The 27903-nt window shown below is 31.1% G+C and overlaps 1 protein-coding gene across 11 annotated transcripts in view; it reads right to left on the bottom strand.

Annotated features, from left to right (window-relative positions):
* Positions 1-1474: 1474 nt before the first annotated feature.
* The window catches only part of LOC143229058 (tudor domain-containing protein 1-like), a 105792-nt gene continuing 79363 nt past the window's right edge, over positions 1475-27903 (bottom strand). For 8 of the 11 annotated variants that reach the window (XM_076460778.1, XM_076460779.1, XM_076460777.1 and 5 more), the window contains 6 exons: positions 25369-25621; positions 21559-21669; positions 15886-16050; positions 14146-14275; positions 7994-8034; positions 1475-6344 (listed from right to left, as the gene is read on the bottom strand). In XM_076460778.1, the coding sequence (XP_076316893.1) occupies positions 6226-6344; positions 7994-8034; positions 14146-14275; positions 15886-16050; positions 21559-21669; positions 25369-25621 (819 nt within the window). In that variant the 3' untranslated portion in view covers positions 1475-6225. Of the gene's footprint in view, positions 6345-6370; positions 8035-13184; positions 13254-13283; positions 13521-14145; positions 14276-15885; positions 16051-21558; positions 21670-25368; positions 25622-27903 lie in introns of those variants that run through there. The other 3 variants (XR_013015630.1, XM_076460784.1, XM_076460783.1) reach the window with 3 other exon arrangements.

The raw sequence follows: 27903 nt of genomic DNA, 5'->3' as shown, positions 1-27903 counted from the left end.
CAAAAATACTATTTCCAGGAACCAGCAGTTCATGGCAATTTCTAACATTTATTGTAATGGAATACATATGAAAGCATTAAAAGTTCTACATCTAAGTTTTGAGATTTAGGCAAATAAAAGTATTATTTACAACCACTATTTTTCAATTCAGTTTTTTTTGGGGGCCTGCCCTGGATCAAATAGGCTATTTTACATCTGATGGATGAGATTCTACAAGATGTTCAAAAATGAATGCACCAAAAATAAAGTTGAATAACTTTGAGATAACAAAAACTGAATATAAATATAAATAGTAGGCTTGTAAGTTTTGTTTCTTTGATGAACAAACTGTTAACTGGAAATTCATATCTCTACTTACTACAAGAGTTCTTTATTCCATAACTTTTAAGAAACTTTTGGATTTTTATAGAGAGCTATCTTTTAACAAGATGAAACACCATCCCATTTTGCTTAAATTGTTAATGTTTTTAAACCAAACTTTTATACAGAGTGTTGGATTGGTAGGGAATGACCTATCAATTGGCCTGCTTGTTCACCAAATTTAATGCCTTTGTATTTTAATCTCTGGGATTTTTTGAAACCAAAAGATCTTGAAGAACTGAAACACTGGATTCATGGTGCTACCTTATCTGTCCATACTGTTATGTTAGAATGATTAATTATAGCAAATGAATATGTACAAGTCCATTACTTATTAAGAATTACAGCTTACAAACATACTTGTTGCCATTATATTCAATTTTTGTTATCTCATAGTAACAATAGTTATTAAACCTTACTTTTGATAGATTCACTGTATTTAGAAGGGGCAATACCAAATAAGAATAGTTCTCTTCAGGGTCAATAAGAATCATTGCTTATCAACAGAAATGGAAATTAGCTGAAAGTAAACTGATCCACCCATTTACCTAGGAAGGATAAACAATCATGCAACTTACTGGAGAAAGACACTGCACATGAAACAAAGTGCAACAGTTAACTGCTTTAAAAGTGGTTGCTCTATCTTTTGTGGTTTAGGGCATGAAATGTTATTGAAGGTCTTAGTCCTGTGCACCTCCCTCCTCAATCTATTTGAGTAATAATTTAAACAAATAAAGTGGAGACTAGAACAGGTGGCACAGTATGATTCACTCTGACATTGCAACAGCTGTATATTAGAGAGCCATGACTGTTTTTGTCTCAGAAAAGATAATACTTTAAGCACTGTAAAACAAAAATTAGAATAAAATCTTTGCATAACCTGCTTATATAGCAGCAGGTGAGTGCAGTTGTGCAAGAGTTAATAACGAGTGCTTAGTTGGGATGGATATTCCACTTTTATGATTAAAGTTTCATTTGACAGGGTAGTCCCCAACTATAAAATGTTAAGATCCCTCTCCACAAATTCACAGCGCAGGTGGAAGTTAACTCAGTGGTACTACTACTCCAGTCTTTAATTTCTAGAACAGGACCAAACAAATTTACCAATTTTAACTAAATGTGAATGCTATCAAAAATAAATGATTTATTATATTCAAAAACAAATACAGTAACAGCTATACACAGCATTTCAGCAATAACAGTACGTAAGTTATTGGAAAAAAAATGTTCAGGAAATATTTAAAAAATATATATTCCCGTGAGTTATTGCACAATGCACTAAGTATACTTCGTTTCAGCCAGACCAAAACAATTGTGTAAACAAAACCAACTATTAATTGAACATATTATTTCAAGTCATCTCCAATTGGCTGCTTAACATATATCATGACATATTACCAAGCAAAGATTCACTTGTATATTTAATGAGACAAATCTCCCATTGTTGTATAACTTTTGGTTTTTGTCACAAAATTGCATTTCATTAGTTTTCTTAGTTTATTCCTGCAATTCTACCAAAGAACAGATAATTTTCTGGATAAATATGTAACAAACAATCTGTCTTTAATGGCAAATATTTCATGCATAAAGGAGTGTTAACAAGTATGCACATTTCTATCTTGATAATACATAACAAAACAAAGTTATTTTCTCATAATAATGTTAAGCAGTGGAATTAAGTGTAAAATCCATGGTTTTACTCTTTTCTACTACCATTAAAATTTGCAATTCTTTAAGCATAGTCATGTGTATGAAAGAGAAGAACAGTTTGGATAATATTCCTTCTCTTAAAAATAAGAAAATTTCTTAACACAAAAGTGCTAGTTTAGTAATTATAAACAATAGTTGGAACCGTTAACTAGGACAAGCTACTTTTATGTCAACATGAAGTGATGAAAGTTTCAGAAGAAACCATTACCAATGCTAAAGGCAGCTGATGTGACTAAATATATTTAACTTAGCTGCATTTTGAGACAAACGTTTTTCTTTTGATTGTACTGTAAAATATTTTCTATTTGGAGTTGTAAACAAGAAAAGTCATCAAGGTAAACTAAATTAGGCAATACTTTAGGGTAATACAGAAGTATAGCATTTCCGTTGTGAAAATAAAACGAAATCATGAGATAGCAGTGGCACTCCCCTAGTTCAGACATTGTTAATTATAGTGTGAGAAAATATCTGGTGGCATTGTGGTGTTTCTCCTTTACCAAAACTTGTATTTTGGTGCTAATTGAGAAACCCTTAATCAGTTTGTAACTGTAATAACTCAAGAGTTTTAAAAGAAAACTATAATACTACATAGAGGATGCTCTTTAAGAAATTTAGTACAAAGTTGTTCATTAGATCTATCAATTCTCACTCGGAATAGCCACTGACACTTGGACTTTGCATACAATTTTGTATTTAACTTAATAATAATATATATTATCTAACTTCTGCACTTCCTAAATGGCAAAAGAAGCAAAAGTAGAATTACAAACTCATTGGCTTAAACTACTGTAAACTTCCATGTAATCATGCTTTTGTACACAGTAAGTTACATCAACAACACAATGATTGCAAACGATTACAGGAGGTAATAAAAATTACACAGCAATATTCAAACTGTGCTTATGATGGCTGTAAGAAAAATAGGTGGGAGTTCCAGAGGCATGATTATAAAAGCCCACTTAGCAGGTGACTATTTCTAAAGCAGTTCACTCAAATTCCTGAGTACATCAGGACTGGATGGTGTATGAAAAAACATCTGCTGATAGAACTGAGTGTAGGCAAACAAAACTGGTATTGGAGGGGCCAAAGCTGACTAAAACAAGTGATTGACTCTTTTAATGTGGGGTGTACACTTCAATCATATAAATCTGTAGTGTGTGAAGGAAATTTCACATGGTATGTGCTAACTTCACAAATCATTGGTTGAGTGCAACATGACAATGCAGTGGACTGGAAAAAAATTGTAAGGTAAATCCTGATTAATATAGGTAAGAGGAATACAATAGAGATTAAGCCTTACAAAAATTGGATCCAAACTATTTTACAGTTCAGGTGTGCTGATATGGGGAATGTTTTCATGGCACAGCTGGTGTCCCACATTTCCTCTTGATAGCCAAATAAATTCTAAAGTCTATTTGTTCATTATAGCCTTTCACATTATGTTCATTGTATCCTGACAGCAACCAACTTTAAGACAATAATGCAACAAATAACTGTGCTTGACTAGCCACAGATTTGTTCTTCAATGTACGCAAAAACCTTTAATTCCAGAATGGTTGTGAGAGAAGCTAAAATGCAAGATTCAGCAGTCAACTTCCCCTTCCAACAAAATTGATCCAGTTTATAAATGCATTAATAAATACCTGTGTGGTATTCAGATACACTTATATACAAGAAGTGGTCAAACTATTCACAAAGTGCAGGCTCAAGGATTTAAACAAAAAATAATTTATCAATGATGGTGTAAATTACAAAAAAATTAAGAACTGGAATTTTCTGTCATGAAAAAGAATGAAAAACAACTGTATAACACAATGTTCAATGAAAACAAAAAAAAGGTTTTCCAAAATATGCACAATGCGTTTGTTAGGAAGTTTCCTCTTTGCAATCAAAATTGAGCCAGTGAAATCTTCTCTGAAGTCAAATTTGAATCATCAGGAACAAGGATTCAAGCTTGGAAAATAAATTTAAATGGTAGATTGGTGAAAGATATTACCTTCAACTATGGAAGATATGCTCAGAAATTATAAACCAAAGACAAACAACATCATGCAGAAGAGTTAAAATCCTCTAGCTGAGGATGTTCATTGATTGCACAATTTCTCACAAAATCGTGAAGAACCGTGTGTAGTTTTCAATGGCATTGGATGAATCGTATCATCCAAGACACTGCACACTCACTTTCTGGATTCTTTTTGTCTCCAAAGATTTGGAGATTCAGGAAAACATGCTGGCAATTTCAAAGTGAAAGGACAACACAACACTCACAATAATGACATTTTGAAGAATGTCATGGAAAAGTTTGAATTAGATTTGAAGATTTTAGCTACAGTCATAAATGGTAACTCTGCAATAACTGGACAAAAATCTGGGTTTCTCAATCTACTGAAGCAGCATTCGGCTGTTAATGGGCTTTTCAACCTGCTCTCTCTGGACTGGTACAATTTTAAAGATTTGCTTTTGTTCCAAAACTAGATGAATCTTCTTAATGCTGTGAAGTCAAAGGAAAATGAGTTCATGATTTTTTCTTGAAGCATTGCAAAGTTTTAACTTGGTGGCTCAACATGGCTCTTTTTTTTTCTGCAGTAAATATCATGAAGTCAAAGTATTGATTGCAGATACTAAATGTGAATTTGGAGTACAGTAGAAATGAGATTTTCAGTCTGCAAAATGTTTGTGAAAGAAAAACACTGTAAAGTGTCACAGTGAACATTTAAATTTGCAATAATAAGTACAGTATCTGACTATTATCCTGTATTAATTTTCCTAATACATACATACTACTGCTAATGCTTTTATCTGGATCAATAAAAGACTGCACATTTGTTTTGTTAGTACTGCATACACTGTGTGACAGATATGGTGATTTTAGTGCCACAGATTTGATTAGCTTCACAATCCTATTTGGACACACCTGCTATAGAAAACATCTAGACATTTTGTGGAATCTATGCTGTCAAGAAATAAAGATGTCATTAGGTCTACAAGAAGGTAAACTACAAATTAAAGCTTGTTACAAACTTAAGTGGCTAGGTAGTGTACATATCTGCTGAGTGATGGTAAAACAAAGCTTCATTAGGTTTATTACATAAAGGAGAAAAGACTAATTTTAAATAATAATGAAAATTTATATCCAAACTAACTAACACAAAATTACTACAGTAATTTAAATAGTTTGTTTGAGATTTAAAGAAGTAACAAATGTACAACATGTAGGGCAGTGAAAGGAATACATTTAATGCAAGTGCTGTAAACTATGCAGAACACCTTGCAGTAGCAAGGTTTGTTTCTATAAGAACTCAAATCTGATAACCTAAGTTAATAAAGCAAAACTTTAAAATTAGAAATGTAAACACGTCTTAAAATTATATGCATATATATAAAATATTTTATAAACAGGAGAGAAAGAAGTTAACATTTTAGAAAACTAACTCAAATGCAGTGTTATTTAGGACAAATAAATCAAGAAGGAAGTAATACAGTTTATACCTCATTCCAAGTAGATGTTCTGGGAACATTGCACAAATTTAGTTTAACAAGCAGTATTCAGAAATCAGACCAATTATAGCAATTGTTCTTAATGATTTTTGACAATCCTTTTAACTGTAGACTGCTAATTCATATTCTGTTATCTATGATTGGTCATTTCTGTGAAAACTGATACCACATTTTCTTGACACATCATGAAGTAAAAAACTTAATGAATAGTGTCTAATAAAATGTTACATCAGTATTTTGCAGAAGTTTATTCTTACCTCACATATTTAGAGCTTGTTTTTTGGTGTGTTTTTTTCCAAAAATATCTATTTCCTCTTCCAGTTTTACATAAAGACTTCACATAGAAATTTCGAATTTCATTATTACAAGAACACTTCTAAGGCAACATTTTAATACAGCTACGAGTTATGTTTTTTTCTTTCTGTCCAACAGAATGTACATACATTTAGTAGCAGGTGAAAATGTACAGATTACTTTGTAACTAATATCATGATAGTTAATCTTGTATTTTCTATATTTTGAATAGTACCATATAATCAGAAGTGGCATTAGAATGACCTTTTATATTTGATAGGGATGTTAGATCTTTTCTAGTTTTAGAGTCAAAATCACATTCTGTACAATCCTGAGTATGTTAGCTTCTTAATTATACAGTAGTTACTGTACAGAACCATAGGATCTGTGAGACTGCATTAGCTGTTTCTGCAGCACCTCTATAGCCTGCTGATGTTCATGGATCAGATGTTCTAACTTCGCTTGCTCTGGGCTTTCCAGCACTGTAGTGACCACAGAAAGCAAAACATATATGCATCCATTTTAATGACATATATAAAGATACATATCCTGATTCATTTTATTTTACACAGTCCATTAGTTAACTTTAGACTTGACAAAACTAAGAAAGTTAAAATTGAAATATGCAGCATTTAAGATCTGAGAATATAGCTGGTTACTACATAGTTTCTGCAAGCACAAACATATCTTTGAATCCTGTTTATTCTTAGTTTTCATTTCTCACAAAAAATAACAAGTATAAAGTTCATCAATGTTTCTTTCAAAATATAAAATTTAACAGTACATTTGGGAGTTGAAATAACCTGTTTCTACTCACGTTTCACTCTTTAAAACTATTCATAATAAAAATAATGGCACTAGAGGTTCTACAAAATTTGATTGTATTATGGTTCAATTAATTAAGATCCATTTTCCAAGTAGGTTTTATGAATATAATAATTTCTTTAATAACATAAGAAAATAAAAGTAAATAAGATGCCGACTATGGCCTAAGAGGGCTGAATTTAAAATCATATATCTTATAGAAAATATGAAGCTCAACTTTTTCTGCACTTCTAAATGCAAGAGGCAATTTCCCCCCCCCACATGGTAAACAACCAGCTACACTTCCCTCTGAATGATAAGTAGAGTACCTCTTGAACTAAATAATTTTGTTTGTAACTTCAACTTAGCAGCGAGGTAGAAATCATCAGCTTCAGAAGAAATGACACCTTAGATGTCTATTCCATTCACTTGGAAATTCACCTTTATTTTCAAAGTTCAAAATTCCAATTAATTTTGTCAAATTAATCTACCTGCTTAATGTGACACCTTACAAAATGGTAGCATGCTTTTACACATTAATAGCCCTTAAGCCCTTAATATATTCCAGATTTAAAAAAGGCACACACCATATGTTTCCTTTTTTTTTTTTGCAATTGTATAAGTAATGCTAACACTTCCAGTGATAAAGGAATTGACTTCCATTCTAAAAGTTGACACAATCAATACTGAGAATATGTTGAACTGATCACATTTTCTGAATCACACAAACATGTATCCCTTATCTAGTAAAACAAGATGTTAATTATAATTTTTGTTTAGTGTTTGTTTCTATTTTGACATTTACCACCCTACAATACTAAAACCTACTCTCATTCAACAAAATATTTATTTGCAAATAAATAAACCTGAGAAAATAAAAACTGTAAACAAGATGACATGATCATATTAACATCTGTTTCTACCAAACTATTAAAATGGACATAATCCCGACCCCCTATATATTAGGAGACGTGCTTAGACAATTTTTTTCAAGTATTTAATTTAAAAAAAAAAAAAAGAAGGGGGCATGCAACATCTAAACATTCCATTTTATCTGGTAATGGACACAATTTGTATAAAATATCTTTCTGGGTTTCAAATGTACAGTAACTAATAAATGAAAACTACAGTCATCACATATGCAAGTATAGAAAGCTCTGAATTTCTTAATAAGTTGTATGAAAAAGAAAAGACATTTGGAAGCATAACTAACTTCTAGAAACTACCACATAACCCATTTTTTTTACATTGTACAGCCTGTACAAGCACTTAAGGAAACAGAAACGAATATTGTGTGAAGAAAACAATAATTAGCTTTTCCTCGTACCTCGTGTATCAAGATCTTTCTTCATGAAATATTCTCGGACACTGTAAAAAAAAGACAGCAGTGTAAAAACTTCTTTGAATGAGAAAAACTATGCCAAACTACCTATATTTTGTGTTTCAATTAAACTATTAACAACTTGTTTTATATTAACCAATAGAAACATTACATGCATGTCTGTTTTCATAAAAATAATTTGCTATTACAGTGGTTACCTGTATAGTAATTGAAACTAAACTCTAGGTATAATACAATAAGGTTAATCATGTTTTTAAATGCCAAGATGAAATTCAACTTCTTTAAAAATTACTTTATGATACAAAATATAAACAGTATGTGCATGAATATATTTTTGCCTCATTATAAATAAATATGGTTTATTAATTACTATAAGTGTGTGTAAAATGTCATAGAGACACAGCCCATTTATTTTCATAAATCTGCCAAAACATGTCAAATATTCCTTGCATGTACTTTTTAGCAATATTCTCTAAGAATTAATGCATTAAAAAACAGGATTTTACTGGAAAATTAAACCTTTATTTTTTGATCATCAGAAGATTCAAGTAATTTAATTTTTTAAGCAATGCTCTAAAAGTACTAATTGTGAAGCAGAATTTCAGTGAAAGTTCATCTGAGAGAAACTTAGTAAACATCATTGACAGCAGTGGTTATCTCCCTTATAAGGTGATGTTACTCAAAAGTTTCTATTTTCTAAATTGTACATAATTTATATCTCCCTCTAAAATTTCATATACAGTTATTTTCCTCAAAGAATGTTGAAGGCTGCCCAAAGGGGTAAACTGTTTTAACCAGTCACACCACTGCACTGTAGCATTTTCTGTCAGTCAGTCAGCAGATACTAAAATGAAATTATGTCAAAGATGCTTTACAGTTTGTTTGTTTTTTGAATTTTGTGCAAAGCTACTTGAGGGGTATCTGCACTAGCCATGCCTAATTTTGCAGTGTAAGACTAGAGGGAAGGCAGCTAGTCATCACCATTCACTCTTGGGCTACTCTTTTACCAACAAATAATGGGATTGACAATCACCTTATAATGCTCCCACAGCTAAAAGGGTGAGCATGTTTGGTGTATCGGGGATTCAAACCCGCAACCCTCAGGTTACGAGTCAAATGCCTTAACCCACCTGGCCATGCCTATGCTTTACAGTGCAATTTGAAGTATTGTGTAAAGCACTGGCTTGCCATGAATCACGAGAAAAATTATACACTCTGCAGGTTACAACACAATATAGAACTTCAAAAGCAAGAAATAAAAATATCTATAACTTTTAATTTTGGTTTTATTTATCCTTAAAACAGAACACTCGGAAACCTTGCACAAATATATCTAGTATATATCAAGTGTACAGCAAAATAAAAACCAAACTTTGGTATTGTCTCAGTAACCAGCTCATAGCTTTTTGAATTTTATCACACAGACATATGCAGCAAACCCTACTCTTAAAACCTGGTGGTTAAAATACATTTGAAAATTCTCACTAAATGTATTTTATTATTGCCTAAATAAGTATCTAATCATACTGACTATAGAATAAGAGACTCAGCTAAAATTACTTTAAAAAGTCAAAGGTTAATATCTTTTTTTTCTTAAGAATTGTTATAACTATAAATTAAACATGCACAACTTTTTGTAAATAAAATATCTGCAATACGAAAATTACTCCTAAAGCCAGTAAGAACACCATAACAAAGGATTCACAGTACATTTCTGCAGCATAGAACTTGTACTTACAAATTTTTCCCACTTGTTTAACACTTATCTTTATTATGGAAAATACAAACAGAATAAATAGGTAATGTGAATTACAAAAATGGGAAAGTAGGACTTCCAAGAATATATTTCTTAAACTTTTCTCCATGAAAATCTTTTTCTGCATTTTACAAGATTTTGGAGAGTTACATACACAATTTAATTACACTACTTTATTTTCACAGTATATGAATAAATAAAGCATAAAAATGAAGCAAATAATTAAAATTTTAGTCATGAGTTTTAAGTTCTTAATTGTATAAGAAAACATTAAAAATTTCTAAATTTCCCCTAGTGCAAGAATTGCAATTTTTCTCAAGGTATACTCTCTTCTCTAATACTTCAAAGTATGAAATTTAATGAAAATTACTTATTATAATATTGTCATTGTTCAGGCAAAGCATAATTTTCCTAACCTTCTTTCTTATTTGGTTACAAAGCCATGAAATAGACAACCAGATATCTCTTCCCATATCCTCTTTTTCAGAATCTGCTGATAGTTCTCTCTGACATTTAATACTATATTATTTATAACAAATAGAAAGCAAAAGTTTTAATCTATCAAATGATATGTTGTTTCCTGTACAAATAAATATCAGTTTCTCTTCCACCTCAAACTATTCTCACAGGAAACAAACTGATAAATTTAGCTGAGTTTTTAAAGGCTCTTGTTGCATAGTTAGAATTATAACATGCAAAAAATAGAAAACGTCCAATAGCTATCATAATTTTTCTTACTTTCTGTTGTTTAGTGAATTAATTTAAAAAATTATTTTGTCCATTAACACTATTAGTATAAATGAAAGAATGAAGTGTAACAGTTGACAAAAAAAAAAAAAGACAAAGGTAAAAGTACTGCATTTCTTGTTTTTCCTGTGTATTGTTTAGTTATTATAAAAGTAATTAAAATGTAAAAGTTATAAAATTCTTAGGTTAGATATGGTTAAATTAGGTAAAAATAACGATAAATTTTCACACAGTATGCTACTAAGTAAACATATGCATTATGTAATTTAATTTGGTGAGTGACTTACAACTTCTGTGGTAAGAATATTTGTTATAAAAGGTTTAAAAGGCAACAAACCAATAATACATAAGTATAAACAGATGTATACTGTTAAGAGTTAAAGATATTTGTACGATAAATGTATTTGTTGTTACAATTTGAAGTAATTCTAGAAAAAAAAAGGATCACCTAAATTCATTTTGAATTATTTTTGGTTTTGGTGGTTACGAGGTCAGCCAAATTGGTTAACCTGATATAGAAAGTTAGGGTACAGAAAACAAAATATTCTGGAGACTATGCAAAATCAATTTGTGATTTTTTTCAGATGAATAATTATTTTTAATCTTCATACATAAAAATATTTCAAATACTTATGGAGATATTTTTAGTCAAAATACTTCATTAAAGATTGATTTCTTTTTTGTCTACAAATGGCTTAATTATTATTGAAAGCTTACAAAATATCACAAAGATACTTAATATATTGGAAGTTACAGTATGGAAAGTATAAAGGTCAGTTTGGGGCATGAACTCGGGTTATTTGACTAAACCTGTAGCGAGAGTTACAGCACAGGAATTTAAGAGGAACAACTCTTTAACTCTATCAGTATGATATGGGTTAATTTGACCGAGCCTGTATATGGTGAAAATAATGTAATTATGTATTTACTAAATATATTTTCATGAAATTTGGCAAGCTTTTAACAAACTTTAATGCTGTTGAACACAAAAAACCTAATTTTTTTAGAAAAATGCTTCTGCTGAAGATTTGTATGCAAATGTCTGAAGCTTTTACTAATTCAACTATAAATAGGCAACAATAAATGTTTGATGTTCAGAGCAAGAATACAATATTTGTAAACAAACTATGGCAGATTGTTACCCTATTAGCACCAAAATCAAAGAGCTGTAATGAGCCTTGTACAAAGGAGGAGATTGATGAACATAAACAGCAGGATAGCAATCTTATGAAGTTCATTATCAAAAATCTTGAAAGTTGAAAAGGGAATGGGAAAGCATTTCTATGGTGGATTTAACAAATTTATTTATTTATTTAGTATTTACACTGAAGTTATACAAAAACGTTTAGAAGTGAATAGTTTTTCGAGATTTGCAACTGTAAATCACTTTCATCTATCAGCCTCCAAATACAGTCTCCCATCATGTTTTCATTATATGCTCTCAGGTCAGAAAAGCAAAGTTTGAAGAAAAAAATAGGTCCTTTCTATTTACTTTACACATAAGCAGTTGAAAAGTAACACTTTCTGCTCAGGAAAAAGTAAAAATTTTGTTACATAGTGTATTCTATAAAAGTCATCTCAGTACACCACTACTGTGATGAACTTTTCATATTTCTAAAAGATTCTGGATATATTTGTTCAGCTTTGAAATTTATCATGGTAAACAATATACAAATGTATGCCAAAACAAAAATGTTTTTCTCAGTATCCAATACTTTTCATAGATGACTCAGGCAATGCTTGTTTATGTAGACTCTTCTAAATAACCTAAGTATAAAGAACAAATGCACTGTTTGACTTAATAAGCTGTAATTATATTCGAAAGCTTTTGCAAATTTAGAAACACAAGTTTGTCAAAAGGCCACTTAGTCATCCACAGATAATGTCCAAAGTAGCCCACAGTAAAATTTTGAATTGGTGTCAAAAACATGCATCAATACAATAAAATGTTTAAAACACCACAAGAAGATATGAAAATTATACAATAACATGTAATGACAAAAATAATCTGAGAAACATTCTTTTTTTCACAAAATAGGATGGGACAAAAGACATACAGCACTAGCAAAGATCACAATCACCAACAGAAGAGGCAGGAACATGACAATGTTAAGAAGCTGCAAGACACAACACAAAAGTACTTTTATCTTTATTAACCAAAATTTTATCTCTCCATAAACCTTCTACTTTGTAAACTTTAAACACTTAATAAAAAATATATAAACATATAAATATATTTAAAGAATCATCACATGCTGGCAGTCTAACATAGAATCCACCTCTTTGGAACATACTTCTCCATCATTAAAGGTAAAAAAAAAGCTACCAAAAGGAAAGGAATTTTCTCTTCCCAAAATGTTGTACAGTTTGTTAACAGTGAGAAAAAGACTCTAAATTTAGTTCTTGTACAAAATGGCTTGGACAGAAATTGTAAAGTATGCTGAAAACATTGAATAAGCACACGAAGTTAAGAAGAAATGAAAGAATCTACTAAATACAGGAAGTGGACCACATCCTTTATTGCCAAACGATACAAAAGAACAGTAACTGAAAGAACCTTCAACACGTAGAATTGGTGTTACAGAAATTAAAGAAAATTTCGTTTCTGGATCCAGTTCTAATAATGTGTTGATTGTCATGTTCCATTATTTATATATAAATTTATTTTTTTACCTTAACCTCATGTAGGTGTGACTTCATTAGTAGCATCTTCAACAGCAGCATGAACTGAAGTCACTCCTACTGCAAATACAGAAGTCAGAAAAGGAACAAGTGAAAATCTGTCCCTTGCAACTACTGATCAGAATGCACTAGAGGTTTGGAAAGCTAAATTAAAAAAAAACAAAACTGAACCACTTTACAAACAAGATAAAAACTGTTACCAATGAAGGTTTGTAATAGAAGAACATTTATAAAATAAAATGAAGGTACAGTAGCAAAAAGAACAGTCATGTTAATAGAAAAGTACATCAGCTTACAAAATATCCAGTTTCTGTTGTTTTCATAAATCTGTAAGTAAAATATATACAACTTGCTATATTTTAATCATGTACATCTCTTTCCTTTATGATTCCTGTTTAACTGGTTTTGAAAAACGTAATATTTAATACTTGTTTTAATGAACAAATAAAACCAATTATTAGTTTCAATCAATTCTTTCTGTGACCATTCTTTAGCTTGGACTTTTTATTAATTTATTTTAGAAATGACATACTTTTATAAGACCATATGATAAATATGTGAATTTGCTGTTAATGTTTTTAAAAAAAGCATACAAAAAAATCTTAAATTTTGCTCACACACATGCAAACTTCTAAGGTCAATTATAAGAACAGAGCCCCACAACTTGTTATAAAGATAGTGTTGTTTCTACAATAAAAGAAAGCCTATATGAAATTTTAGCATTTCAAAAAATTATGACAAAATGCAAAGATTGGTAAAACAATAAATCAGTTAAAAGATATAATGTTAGTTTTCTGTTGCTAAATGAGCTTGATCAGTTCACCACCTTAAGCATGTTCCATATAACAAACCTATAGCTGGTTTGACAACAATCAAAAAGTTGTCTGATAATTCTTCTGTTTCTAGGGATTTGTAAAAATACACTGAGACTGCACATCTGGTAAACACGTACCTTGGAATGTCTATAATATAATAGCCATCAGGGGATTTTTCTAGAATAGTGACATTAATGACTTCAGATTCTGGTAATAATGTCTTTAATTCTTGCAATTTTTCATCATTCCACTCTATGTCAGCTGAGTCTACAAGGTACCAATCAGGTATAAGATACATTTAAAGAACTACAAAGTGAATCATAAAGCACCTACAAAAAATGTTGCAGCTTTAAAAATTTTGTACAGAAATTATTTGAAAACAAAATAACTTTCTAAAACAATTTTTTTCAATTTCAGAGTAACCTTTTATTTAATTTAAATGAATAATATAGTTAGATTATTTTTAGATTTTTGTATGACAATTTGTAATGACCTTATTTAATAAACAGCCTATATTTTAATTTGCATCATATTTTCAAATAAAGTTGCAGAGGATAATACCTGATTTTTCTCAAAATGACAAAAACAGAAATATAGCATTTACTCAATTTTTTTACTTAATTCAAAAACGATTATTAATACTAACACGAGTTCAATATATCCACTTAACACAAAGGAAAAGCAAAGAGTTCGTTTAAAAAAAAAAAGGATAAAGTAAAAAAAGAAGACAGCCACATTTTAGTATTACACACCTTGTGAACCCAGACATTTTTAAAAATACATTTATATAGTGAATTCTTTTGAATAAACACTACAACTATGTACAGTAACTTTCTTCAAAATAACTCTTTTTAATGTCAATATTATAGCTTTATAACTTGTTGGTCTTATGTAAAAAGATAAGTCATCAGTTCACTTTGCCTCAATGTGTTATTCCCAGAACTATTTTTATCTCTTCACTATTAAATAAAAACAAAATCTTACAGATCACATTATACTTTGAAGGATAGGAAGGTGACAAGGAGAATTAAAATATATCATTCCTTAGAAAAGAGAGTTTTTTTTCTTTTCTCAAAATATTCACACTTCTAATGTTTCCACAAAAAAGAAAATTAGAAGCTTTTTGTACCTTTCTTCAATCCCTTTTCCCATACACTTAATGATGCACTTAAATTTATAGTAAATTAGTCATTATTATTCATTTAACAGTTCTAAATGCTTTTTTAGTGGTTCAAAGTATTAGAATTGTAGAGTAATCCTTTAAAGCTTTGTTTCCAAGTTTGTTGTATATTGTATCTTAAGCTTTTCCTGATAAATCCTTTTATTCATGAATTCTCGCAGTTTTCATTTCATTGTAGTTGATTTACACCTTACAAAACATTACTTGTTCTTTCTCCAACCAATCCTACCTAAATTTGTTTTTACACAACTAAACTTCTATAGCCTCCACTATTCTTTTCATCAATAACCTTAGCAATGTTTAAAATTTATACCACCTTCAAATTAAATTGAGATGTAAATTTTCAATTGAATTTTTATGTGAATAATCCAGGCTACAAACGTGTCATATTGCAAGATCAGGAAAATGTATTTATCAGATTCCAATTGATAAAGAACTCAGTAACTGTAAACAAAATATAGAAACACAGAAAATATGATTTTCTTTTACAAAGACCAACTTCTAACATGGTATTTTTGAATGAATATGTTATTATAATTGTAAAGTTGGTAATATATTATTACCCCTCCATCCTCATTAAAAACTTGGAAATACACTACATGACAAAAAATTCTCTTCCCATGTTTATACAGGTAAAAGGAGGCAACATACAGTTTTAAACTGGAAATCAGTGAAATATTGATACTTAATTGTTTACCTTGTAACACGCAGTGTTGAGCTATCACAGGATAATTCATTATCTCTGGAGTGATACAGCGAATGTCACTTGTAGCAACCATCCCAGTGTTTCCAAAATCAGCAAATAAAATAAGCACTTCATTTTCATCAGGTTGTAAAGCAACTGCCCGATACCAGAGACCATCTGGAAACAAAAAGATAAAACCTTGTAAGAAGACTAGATCAGCCCATTGAATTTACAATATACTCATCTGTTTAAATTATGAAATTCTTTTAAATACACATTGTGGTTTTTGACCTACAAAGCAACAAAAGCATACAAATGCTATTTTCAATAAAATAAATAGTTTAATACCAGCCCTGGTTGGTTGGTTGATTTAGTGTTTTATGGCACCAAGCAGCTAGGCCATCTGCACCAAACATCCGGTAAAAAGTTAAAAGTAAATTTAGTAAAATTCATAAAAGGAAATTAAGGTAAAACAAAACAAAGTTAGAAAAACATAAATAGCATAAAACCAATGTTCACATCTAGTCTACAATGTCAAGAGAAAGACTACAGTAATTCAAGTTGTAAAGGACTTTCTCTAGCATAACTGTAATAATCATAACTCACCAGGAAGACTAACAAGTATGTACAAAAATCACCATTATGGCCATTTACAAAAAGGAAAGTAATAAAAAGGTTTTAAAAAACGTGTAGCAAAATTATAATAAAAACTTGCCAGGATGACTAACGGGTAGTTCAAACAGCAGCGTTAGTCACCTGAAGTTGACCTTTCAGTCCTGGTTTCGAGTTATTTAATGTTACGGCCAGTTTCTAATTTCAAATCAAACTAGATGAACTGTGATTTTTAAAAGGAAGCCACATTAAAAAGGTGTAATGTATAAATTAAAACACTTAAACAGCATTAAAAAGATTAATAGCCTTCTCAAAAAATAAAAACATTACCAAGGTGGACAGTGTCACAATCACCAATAACACTAACATTATGGACAAACCTTGGGACAGAACATGTTTAAAATGGTGGCGTCATTGAGAGTCGTAAAGATGACAAGAAAGTAAAATGTGGCTTCTTGTGATCTGTGTGTTTCATAAACTACACACTGGTGCATCAGTTCCATATAAAAGAAAATGACGAGTTAAAAAAAATGTAACCAATATATAGTCTATTTAAAACAACTTTCTCTTTCCGATCCTTATGGAAGCAAGATGGCCAAAGCCAAATATAGGGTTTTATTTGGAAAAGCTTGTTTTCTCATTGCTCACTCCCAAATTGACTGCCAGCTGGCACGGAGCTGAATCTTGAATACAAGACCATAGTCCATATATGAGACAGGCAGAGCAGTGATAGTGCCAGAGCAGTTGGACTAAGCTGCAGTGTTTGCGAACTCCTTTCCGCGAATACCAACATGGCCTGGTATCCAGAAAAACTGGATAGAAGAAGATGTTAAAGAGAAATGGGCCAGTCAGTTTTGAATATTGGAGAGAACAGGGTGTAAACCAACGTGAATCGATTTCAGGGCCAGTAGAGGACTAAGCTAGTCAGTACAAATAGTGTAATTTCAGTACTGTTTAGCTTCTATGTGATCCAGAGCAAGAATAATAGCACACAGTTCAGCAGCGAACACAGAAGCTGTAGAGGAGATTCTGCAGGCAACCACCGAACCACAACAAACCATGGCAGAGCCCACACAGTCACCTAATTTTGAGCCATTTGTATAAATATGAATGGAAGGATGTTTTGAAAGATGTTCAGCAAATAGCAGACAATATTTCCAATTTGGGGTGTCTACTTTTCTCAGATGACTTAAAGATAGGTCACAACTGGGGACTGTAAGAAGCAATGGTGGAATGGGCTGACCGGTGGGATACAGCAATGTTATCCAAGGACATACCCAATTCATCCAACTGTGCCTGGATACGAAGACCAAAAGGAGCAATGGCAGACTGTCTGGTCTGAAAAAGCATGGCCCATCAAGGAAGGAAAACACAAGCATCCTGGTGGGATGCTTTGGTAAGGAATGAACATTTCGAAGCATACAGTAAAGACATTGGCAAACAGCACAGGTGCAAAGAAGGTTCATGAGACATTGTATAAGCTCTGAACTGGGGAAGTGTGGAAAGCCCCAGTGCAGAGCCAAAGACTTTGATAGTGAATAGGGTCTAGCATCTTTAAGGCTGATGGTCTGGCAGAGCCATAGACCAGTGATCCACAGTCAAGTTTTAATCAAATACGATATATCTTTAGAATAGAATATCAATCCACTCCCCAAGTGGTGGAAGAGAGGATACAGAAAAATGTTTCCTGTAAGGAAAGACATACAGGATGGTAGGAAGTAATCAGTATTTTGATGTCATCCAGATTAGAACGTAAACCTCAACAGTTCCATTGTATCAAGGTGGCCATTTTTAATGACGCATTGGCGAAGCGGCTGGAGAACCCTTCTGTTTACAACCACGTCTTTCTTCCTTATTGTCCTTACTCAGAGGAGGTCTATCAACCTCCATGGATCCTGCCCTGGGCTGATTGGGCAGGTCTTTGCTGTTGAAAGGGGATTCTAGTGACTGAGGACATGAACAAATGTTTGTTTTGCATCTTGGGATGGGAGAAGAAGATGTATCCAATGAAATGCCTGTACCTGGAACCAAAGGATGTGGATTTTGGTATTTGTTGGAATGTATGTAAGGGATAGAGGTGGGTACTGAAGTTGATTCATCAATTTTTTTAATCACAGAGGTCAAAAGACTTTTCATTTGTTTGGAGAATGATTCTTTTGGAGGCACAAAGAGATCTGTCTGCACTCCCACTGTAGTTGTAGAACAAAGTGCAGTAGCATACGTCCAATTTTCAAGCCTCAGGATAAGTAATGGTATTAATTGTTTTTAAATGCTGCACCTCTTTTTTTTTTTCCAAACATTTTGGGCAAGAATTAAAGTAGAATGGGTGAAAGCCATTGCATTTGATGCAATGAGGGTCTGTTTCATACTAGGCATCATGGTCTCTGCCGCTGCAACAAACACACATCAAGAAACGAACGATGTCTTTGAGTGACCAAACCGCTGACATTGGAAATATCAGAGAGGGTTTGGAATATATGGTCGTACTCTGCAATTAAGATAACCTGCCTTGATGGTGGCAGGCGAATGTAGCGACATAAATGTGAGAATGAGGAAAATGGTCGGCACCATAATTCCATCTTTGCGAGTGGATATATGCCTCAATACAGAAACTCCTTGAGTGGAGAAACCAACGAGAATTTCCGACTCAGGGATGTTCTTCAAATTCCTCTTAACAATAACTCCTCATGATGAATTCAAAGTAGCATGAGGTGTAACATCAATAAGTATATTCCCAATCACCTTTGGATGCAAGAGGAATTCACTGTGTTGAGATGTGGATGTTTCCACCAATATGTCACCAAATCAAAGCTTCTTTACCAACTTTGGAGAGCCAGCAAGTCCCTCTAGTCCCTTCTGAATGAAAAAGGAAGACATTTGCCTTAAAGGTTTGTCTGAAAGTGAATGCAATATAAGAAAATGAGGTATAACAGGTGGTACACAGATGGTAAGGTTTGTTGCTCAGGATCTTCAAGATGTGGTCATTTACCTATAGACTGCTTTTTCACTATTTGATTAAGATTTTTAATTGGAGTATCCATAATATAGAAAGGTAAATTTCAGTGCCCATTGACCCCAACCATCATGGAGTCCTATGAAGGGACGAATTACAATGTCAAACATGGACACTGCAGCAATGCCAGGGTTTCGTGAGCACCATACCCAAACACCAGCATCAGATACAATGTCCACAACACCTGTTGAGAACATCCAACACTGGTACTTGGTTGACCCTAGCCTGAGTAGACCAGCTGATTAATCCAAGGGGGACCACCCCAAGACCTCCCGTCAACAGGAATTCAAGGTCAAAGTGGTGTGTTAGGGTTGGACCCCTCAACCACCAGGATTCTCTACTTCCCTTCACAGGTTGCCATGCATGGCAAACATGTGGGTGGATGTTTAGATCCTAGAGGAGGTAAACTAAAAGAACAGAATCTTCCCTGAGAGATCCCCTCACCACGTACAGAAATCCACACCGAGGGGTACTGTATTGGAATTTTATAATTATTCAAAATATCAGAGATTTGTGATAGCCAATCGAGAATCTTAACCTTTGTCTTGATCCACAATAAATGTAGAGTATTCAATGCAAAGGATTCAAAAACCTCATAAACACTTGATGCAACTGTTTACAAGAAAATGTGCAAAACTTAATGTAAATATTATTAGCTATGTATTTGAGACATCCAAGTTAAGCACACTGATGTTTAACTGCATACTAGTAACTTGTGAATAAACTGCAATAAACACAAAACTTTAAATTGCATTTAATGTTATATATTATAAAGAATAACATACATCCTATTCAAAATTTTATGTATTTCAAAACACAGTACCGTGCAGCTTACAATATTAACACTGGTACACTCAAAGCACATACCATCAGCACCTGGTTAATTACCACCATCAGGCAGACTAACAGTGTGTATTTACCTTCTGCTTAATTTTGTACAATAGCAGTAATGACTCTGCAAGCTGAGTAATTCAATAACTGTGATAAGAACAAGTTGACCTTTAATGGAAATAGTAAACTGGAATTTTATCCTTATATTATTTATGAATAGCAAATGTCAAAGATTTATTGACATTTTTTTTGAAAGTCACTAAATTATAAGAAATGGGAGATTGCTCTCATTTTCTGGTTATATCTCAGCAAAGCAAGAATGGAGGCAATAACGTATTATCTATACTGTACGCATGTAATTTATGTCAAAAATCAGGAAGTCATTACAGAGTGGAATGGAGTTCTAAAATGGGCAATTTAAAATGAATAAATGTCACATCATTTGGATAAAAGGAAAGTCAAGAATTTATTTAAATATTTCATTTTGAAATTAAAAAAATTAAAACTTGTATATTACTAAAGGTTGGTTTATTAACTCTTTCATAACAGGCTCAGTCAAATGAATCAACCCTGTGACTTCTTTGTACTTATATAGTCTCTATAGATTTAATAATTCTTTCTATATAGTGTGTATATCTTCATAGAACTTGGCAGTCTCTCAGTGTGAAAAAGGATGTGACAGGTAGGCATGGCAGGAGGGGTGTGATTTTTCTATTTATAGCTCTGTAAACAAGCAAAATTGAAGACTATAAAAATTAAAGTTTGTCTGAGAATTAAGGATTCTGAAGAAACAATTTACACTTAAATTCATACATTTTGAAGGGGTGGTAGATAAAATAGAAAAGATGCCTAGAAAAAATGTGTTGGTGTGTGACACTAGATATTTAGGATATGTTTAAATATTCCCTTCTACAATTAAAAATTTAAAACTTATATGCTATTAATATATGGATTATCAGCTATGTACTGATACCATATTAATTGGTACAACATAAACAAAATATAGTTTAATAAAATTTTGAATGTATGACAAAACTGTTTCGTGCACATAAAATGATACTTTGGTTGAAAGAGTTAACTATTTTTTAATGCCAAGTTTATATATAAATTGGCAATCAAGTTGTTTAATCAAATTTTGATTCTAACTTTAAAATGCTATGAAATGCACTCTCTGACATCCACCTATGCATACAGGGTTAAGATACCACAAACAACTGAAAAACACTTACCAATAAACTTGGCAAGGCACATCTCACAAGCCACTGGTACGTAAGCAGTGTCAGGCACACTATTACAGTGTTCATTCACCTTCTGCATTATCTCCTTGAGCTTTGTAACCACTGCAAAATGGATGCAATTTAAAACATCAAGAAATAAAATATGTGAAACATTATTAAAGTAGGAAAAAAAGGATGGTTATAAAAGTTACAAAAACAGTGAGAATAATTATACATAACAGAAACAATAATAATAATTAACATTTTATTCATTATTACTGTCATAGCAGGTCTTAATACCTAAAACAACCAATTATGACTAAATTCTTTATATTATTACAAAAGCAAATGTGTAGTATAGATGATTGACTATAAAATATGTAAAGTAGTAAGCCATGTGGCAAAAAGCCAATATAAAGTTGCAGTGATGGAGTTAGTACCAGAACTATATTCTGATATTGTTTGGCATTTCAAGATAGTTTCATATCTTTTGGGAATGCTACATAACAACCATTTCCAACAAAATATTCATACACTAAGCTCAGAAAGATGTGTTCAGATCAGGAATTAGGAATTTACAACGTGAAAATATCCCTCTTCCTTAATACCAAGAAAACAAAAGAATATGAATCAACCTGGGGAAACAAAACTATCATAGTAAGCAAAGTGAAGCATCTTATTACAAGTGAGAATCTACAAGCATTAAAGTCAGTAACAAAACCTGTTCATGTGTCTCAGGCAACCATACCCAACATAATCGAAGACATTCCTCTAAAGAAGCAAAACAAGTTGTTTTCAATGAATATTTATTCTACCATCACATATTTCAAGCAACTGCATAAATAAATGACTATTCCATTCAAAGAAATACCAGCCAAATTGCCAGATTCAGTGCATACAGACTTCTATGTGACCAGACTGTTCAAAGGGGTGGTAGTAAAATGCCATCTTTGTACAATAGATGAATTATAGAAGACATTCAGGAAGTAGCAGGCACTTGGGACAAGAAAATCTTATGGCAGAACCTTTTTCAATGTAATTTATGCTGGAGGGCTATGGTTAAGAAGTACAGTCAACAGACAGAACATAACCAGACATTGTAACATAAACTGTAAAGGTTTGACAAAAATTCCAAAACCATTTCAAAACAACATCTGTACTGAAAGATTCAGAAATTTCGCTCTGATAGAATGTTAGCTTTTGATCAATAAATTTGTACAAAATGCTTACAAAAAATCATGTCCTGCCCCACAAACTGATTCAACATTTAATTTTCATATTTAATGTTTTCAAAATTTAATCTAGCTAGTTCAACATGTACTGAAACTTCAATGACAGCATTAGAATCAATTCTTAATATACAGTCCAAATTTTGACATTCTTAAATGTTCTTCTGTTTAACTACTGATTTTCCAAGAAAAGAAAAAAAGAAACTGACACTGAAACTTTAAACTATCCTCTTTATTTCTTTGCAATTTTAAAACATTTAACTACACTTTGCAATTACTATACAGGTTTTTAGTTGGAATATGAGCACTTCAAGTATTGATTAAAACTTAACCCACATTTAAGCTTAAGATATATTTGTAGCTATTAGCTTACACAATGAGAAAAATACAAGTTTAAAACATAAATAATTAACAGAAAACCAAACATCATAAGCTACAGCTACAAGAACAATGAAGAAACATTAATTTGTTTGTTTATTTCTTTACATTTTTTTATTTAAGACTTAATATCACTGTAGAATTGTATGATTAATTCTGATTAATTTGCATCACACAAATGATGAACCAGAATTACAATTAAATCTATTAAATGTCACAAAAACACTCAATTAACTGAAATTAGCATTTCTAATTGTATCAATTATCCAAATAATTGAAATAATGCTTTAATAATTATCATTATTATTATAGTGTAATTCAAACTTGTTAAATTAAATTAGTTAGTGTCACAACTTGAAGATAATCATCTTAGTGTTTCTGACTATTAAACTTCAGTTATTATAGCTGTCCAAGTAATCAAAATATTACCATTAAGAGTTTTCCATTACTACTATTTGATTAATTCAAGTTGTTCAGCTAAATGTCATGAATGAAGAAAATAATCTTCTGATCAAAATTAATTTCTGATTATTTCTAGTTATTTCAACTATCAGAATAATCAAAATATTGTGTTGTTAAAATTTACTTTGTACTGTCTAACTAAAAGTGTAGCCTAAACTTAATACATTACTTACATATTAAAAGATCTCAAATATGTTCAGTGTCACTTAGACAACAGTGACACTTAGTGTCAATAAAATCCTATGGCTAGGTATCATTAATTATTTTTACTTGTTACAACAACAAAAAAGGTTAATTTCTGAAAATACTGTTCATTTAACTATGTCTTTCAAAAATTACTAGACTCAGAGTAATAAAAATGTTACATTGTGATATTTGGGTACATCTAGTTTTCTACATGAATTAGTAGTAGTATAGATATTTTTCATTTATTTAGTTTCTGTAATGGCAACAAAGCACAGTCCAGATGTGTTAAGATTACTTTGTTCTAGTTATTTTGTTCCAATGCTCTCTATAACAGATGTCTCCTGCACACAGGGGCATTTCAATAATATGAATAACATTTGGATTATAAGGACTGATACTGTAATATCCTTTGCTGCCTGATTAATAAGCTGACTCAATGTTACAGCCAACTAGTACTGTGAAGGAATGCAAGTCATGAGGTGATGTTGTCACCTGGGCAAAGAGAACAACCTTACTGTGGATTTTGGCATTTTCCTACATCCAGAGTTCAACTTGGAGTTCAAAAAGTGAAGACCTTTATTTTTTGAGATTGTGTTTAGTCAAACATAAGACTATCTTGACAGAGAGAAATATATGGGACTAAACACAGCTTAGTAAAAATAACTGTATTTTTCAGCACAGGTACTTGCACTTTGTTTTCTCTTCTTTATGTTTGATAATAAAGACTGTTTTTTATTGTTTTTTTTTATAAAACATGTCCATTTTCATTACTTCAAACATACTCAGTCCATTTGGCTATTACAAAAGACTTCCCTTACTTTCTAATCAAATCAGCTGTCGTAGTGAATTTAATTTACCAAGACACCAGTCTCAACTGCAAACACCACAATATAACACAATTCAGCCAATAACCTTTAACACAAACAGAATTCTTCCTTAATTAAGACCAGCTTTAACTGAACAGGAAGCTTTTTTTTTTTTTTCAAACATTGCCAAATAAAGATATCTTATTTACTGATTTCTCAACATAGCGTCTATACATTTTCTTCCACCAAGCAATGTAAAATTTAAAAATTAATTTAATGTGTTCTTTCTAAACTACCATTATCAACAACTCTTCACTCAGAACCATATTGTACTTTACATACTTATAAAGCTTTCATTTTTGAAATTTTTAATATTTCTAATAGAATCAGAAAAATAATCCAAAACATCTGAAATTAATTTTGCACTTTATTGTTTCTTTGAAAATTTACCTTTAGAGAAAAGTAATCAGAACTAAGCAGGGTAAACATAAACTATTATATGATATACAGTTTCTTTTTGTTGTTTTTAAATTCTGAATACAGAGTTCATCTTGTTAGTTAATTTTTCTTTTTTTACTTGTGAAGTTTGCTTCCCAAAATATTAAAGAACTTAATATATTGACACTGTCATACTGACTTACCCAACAGAGGAAAAACAGAAGTTTATCTTATAAACACAAATGCACAGGTCACCAATCTTAATACAGAACAATTCTCCTTACATACAATTATATGAACAAAATACAAACATCATACATTACCTTCTTCTTCTATAGGCTGGAAGAACATAATATCATTGAAGGTAATACTGCTCACTGCTAATTGAACAGTTTTTCCTACAGGCAGGTCAATAAATGAACAATCAGTGAAATAAAACTGTTCTTCTTGAGTGGAAACTGGTTCTTCCTGTTCTGGTGTCAAGTCATCTTTTGTGGCTAAACTTATTTTTTGATGATTCTCAGTATTTTCCTTCTCCAAAATATTAGCTTCTGGAAGTTTGCTCTCCAGGTTAATCTAGTATTTAAAATTAGCTTTTAAATGATGAAAGAATGTTTTAAATGTGAAAACAATGCAGCAAACAAAACCTACAAGGAAAAAGTGTGATATTGATGTAGTGTTTCATATCTGAAGAAAGGCTCTTAAAGTTTGACCTTCCTAAAATATAACAGATTTGCTAAGTTTACCCTCTAGTGATGACTGTATCAAAAATTACATTAATTTATGTACATAACCATTAACATACAAATTTATTTGCATGACAAAAGTGCAAAGATGGGAAAGACAGTTATACCTCTGATATATGGTAAAATGAAGGTACTCATCCAACTACAAACTTAAATATGTGACAGTGTACTGGTGATCCTACAACTCAAAAACAAAGCTATGCAAAACTGATATATTAAAACACCTAATATCAAATAATCAAAACTTGGTCAACTACCAAGAAATCTATTTTTTCACATCTTTGTTTCATGACTGAGATCAACTAACTTTTATAAAAAAAACAAATATGCAGCAAAAAAGTAAGCAATACAGTGATAGCATACCAATTTTATGCATTAAATAAATTATTCACAAGCAAAAGTTAGTAAGATTTTTTCTTACATTAAGTAAAATGAAAAGCATTTTAAATGAAATACTAAGCCTTAATACTGTTCAAAAATTATTTTAAACTTGTTATTTAAAATGTTTTAATTCTTATATAATTTTCACCCAGCAGAAGTTGTCTATGAAATATATATTTTTTAATATTATTCCATAACACTGAAATACTTATTTTTGGTTAAAAGATGCTGAAAGTGAATGTCTAAAGCCAGCATTTCGTTACAGTGCAAGGTAAATGACACTAAGAAAGGTAAAAACCTTTTATATATTAAGCAGAAAGCATATATTTATGTACTATATTAGTAAACCTTGTTTACTTTTTATCAATGTATATGCTAGCAACACCATATAATTACTTTTTAATTATTTTTACTAAATATTTGTGAATATACAGAATCAGTGTTGCTTGCTCTGAGCACAGTGATTTTCATGTTCAGAATAAAATTATTTTCTTAGTGTAAAGATTACTAACTTTTACATGCATGATTTATAATTCCTCATAAATAAACTTTCTTTCAGCAAAACTTTATATTTTAGCTGTTATTTTCTCTGTCCTTAATTTGAAAAAAAGACCTTGCAACCACCTTAAAAAATGTGAAATAAATCTCAATTACCCTTTTTTCTGTCTGGAATGATTACTAATTGTAACTAGATATAACAACTTTATCTTAAATAGCTTAAAGCTTGTACAGTATACATCTACTCATGGCTAATTTTATTGTTTTAATGACTTTTGAATGGTTAACTACAGAATCTTGCCACACAAGTTTTAAATCACTCAGCATATATGCAGCTCATACTACTGTATCAAATTGCATAATGTAAGAGCATATCTCACAAAGAATAATTTTTAATTACCTAATGTAACAAGTCTAATTATTTTAGATTTATTTTTTATAATAATAAATAAAAAGTACACATGAAAATAAGATATATACAGTCATTTGATAAATTCAAACATTGGCTTTCTATTGGTTATAAATAACAGAATAAAATGTCAAAGTATCATCAACTTATAAAACACAATGTGACTGGTTGGCATGCAATAGGGTCTGATCTTCTAGTTTCTGACTCCATAAACAAACAGATTAAAGACCATACAAATTATGACTTAATATCTTTATTATCATGAGTAATTTACATTAAATTCTGTACTTCTTGGAGGGTTAGTAAGTAAATTAGGGAATAGGAAAGACATACAGAGAAAATTTCACAATTTTCATACCAGGGTGAAAGATTTTAAAATATTTCCTTATATAGTTAAAACCATAAAACATATAATATTAAAAGTTGATTCACCAACTAGATTATGATGCTAAGTTTATTCAAATGAAATGAAACTAAAGTAATTTAAATTTTCTATTTAATTCTCTATTAAGTTATGACATGCACACTTCGACCTATTTGTAGCAACAGAGATAAACAGAGTAAGAGGTATTAGTAGCTATGCACAAAATACTTAAAGGTGTATGCTTCATCAATGCAAAGAATAACATGTTTATTTTGCAATGAAGAACCAGACTTAAATATTAGCCAGGACTAAATTTTAACAGTTGTCTGAAATTACTAAAAACTTCCTCAGACAACCAATTTTACTCTTATCACTATGGGCATCTTTTACTGCACTTTTCACAAGGTTTTAGTGACTTATATTAAAAAAATTTATTACACTAGTTTTTCCTTATGTTACA

This window comes from Tachypleus tridentatus, chromosome 10 (genome assembly GCF_004210375.1).
Source record: "Tachypleus tridentatus isolate NWPU-2018 chromosome 10, ASM421037v1, whole genome shotgun sequence".
Taxonomy (NCBI): domain Eukaryota; kingdom Metazoa; phylum Arthropoda; class Merostomata; order Xiphosura; family Limulidae; genus Tachypleus; species Tachypleus tridentatus.
Note: the sequence above shows the minus strand (reverse complement) of the source record. Positions and strands in the feature narration are given on the sequence as shown.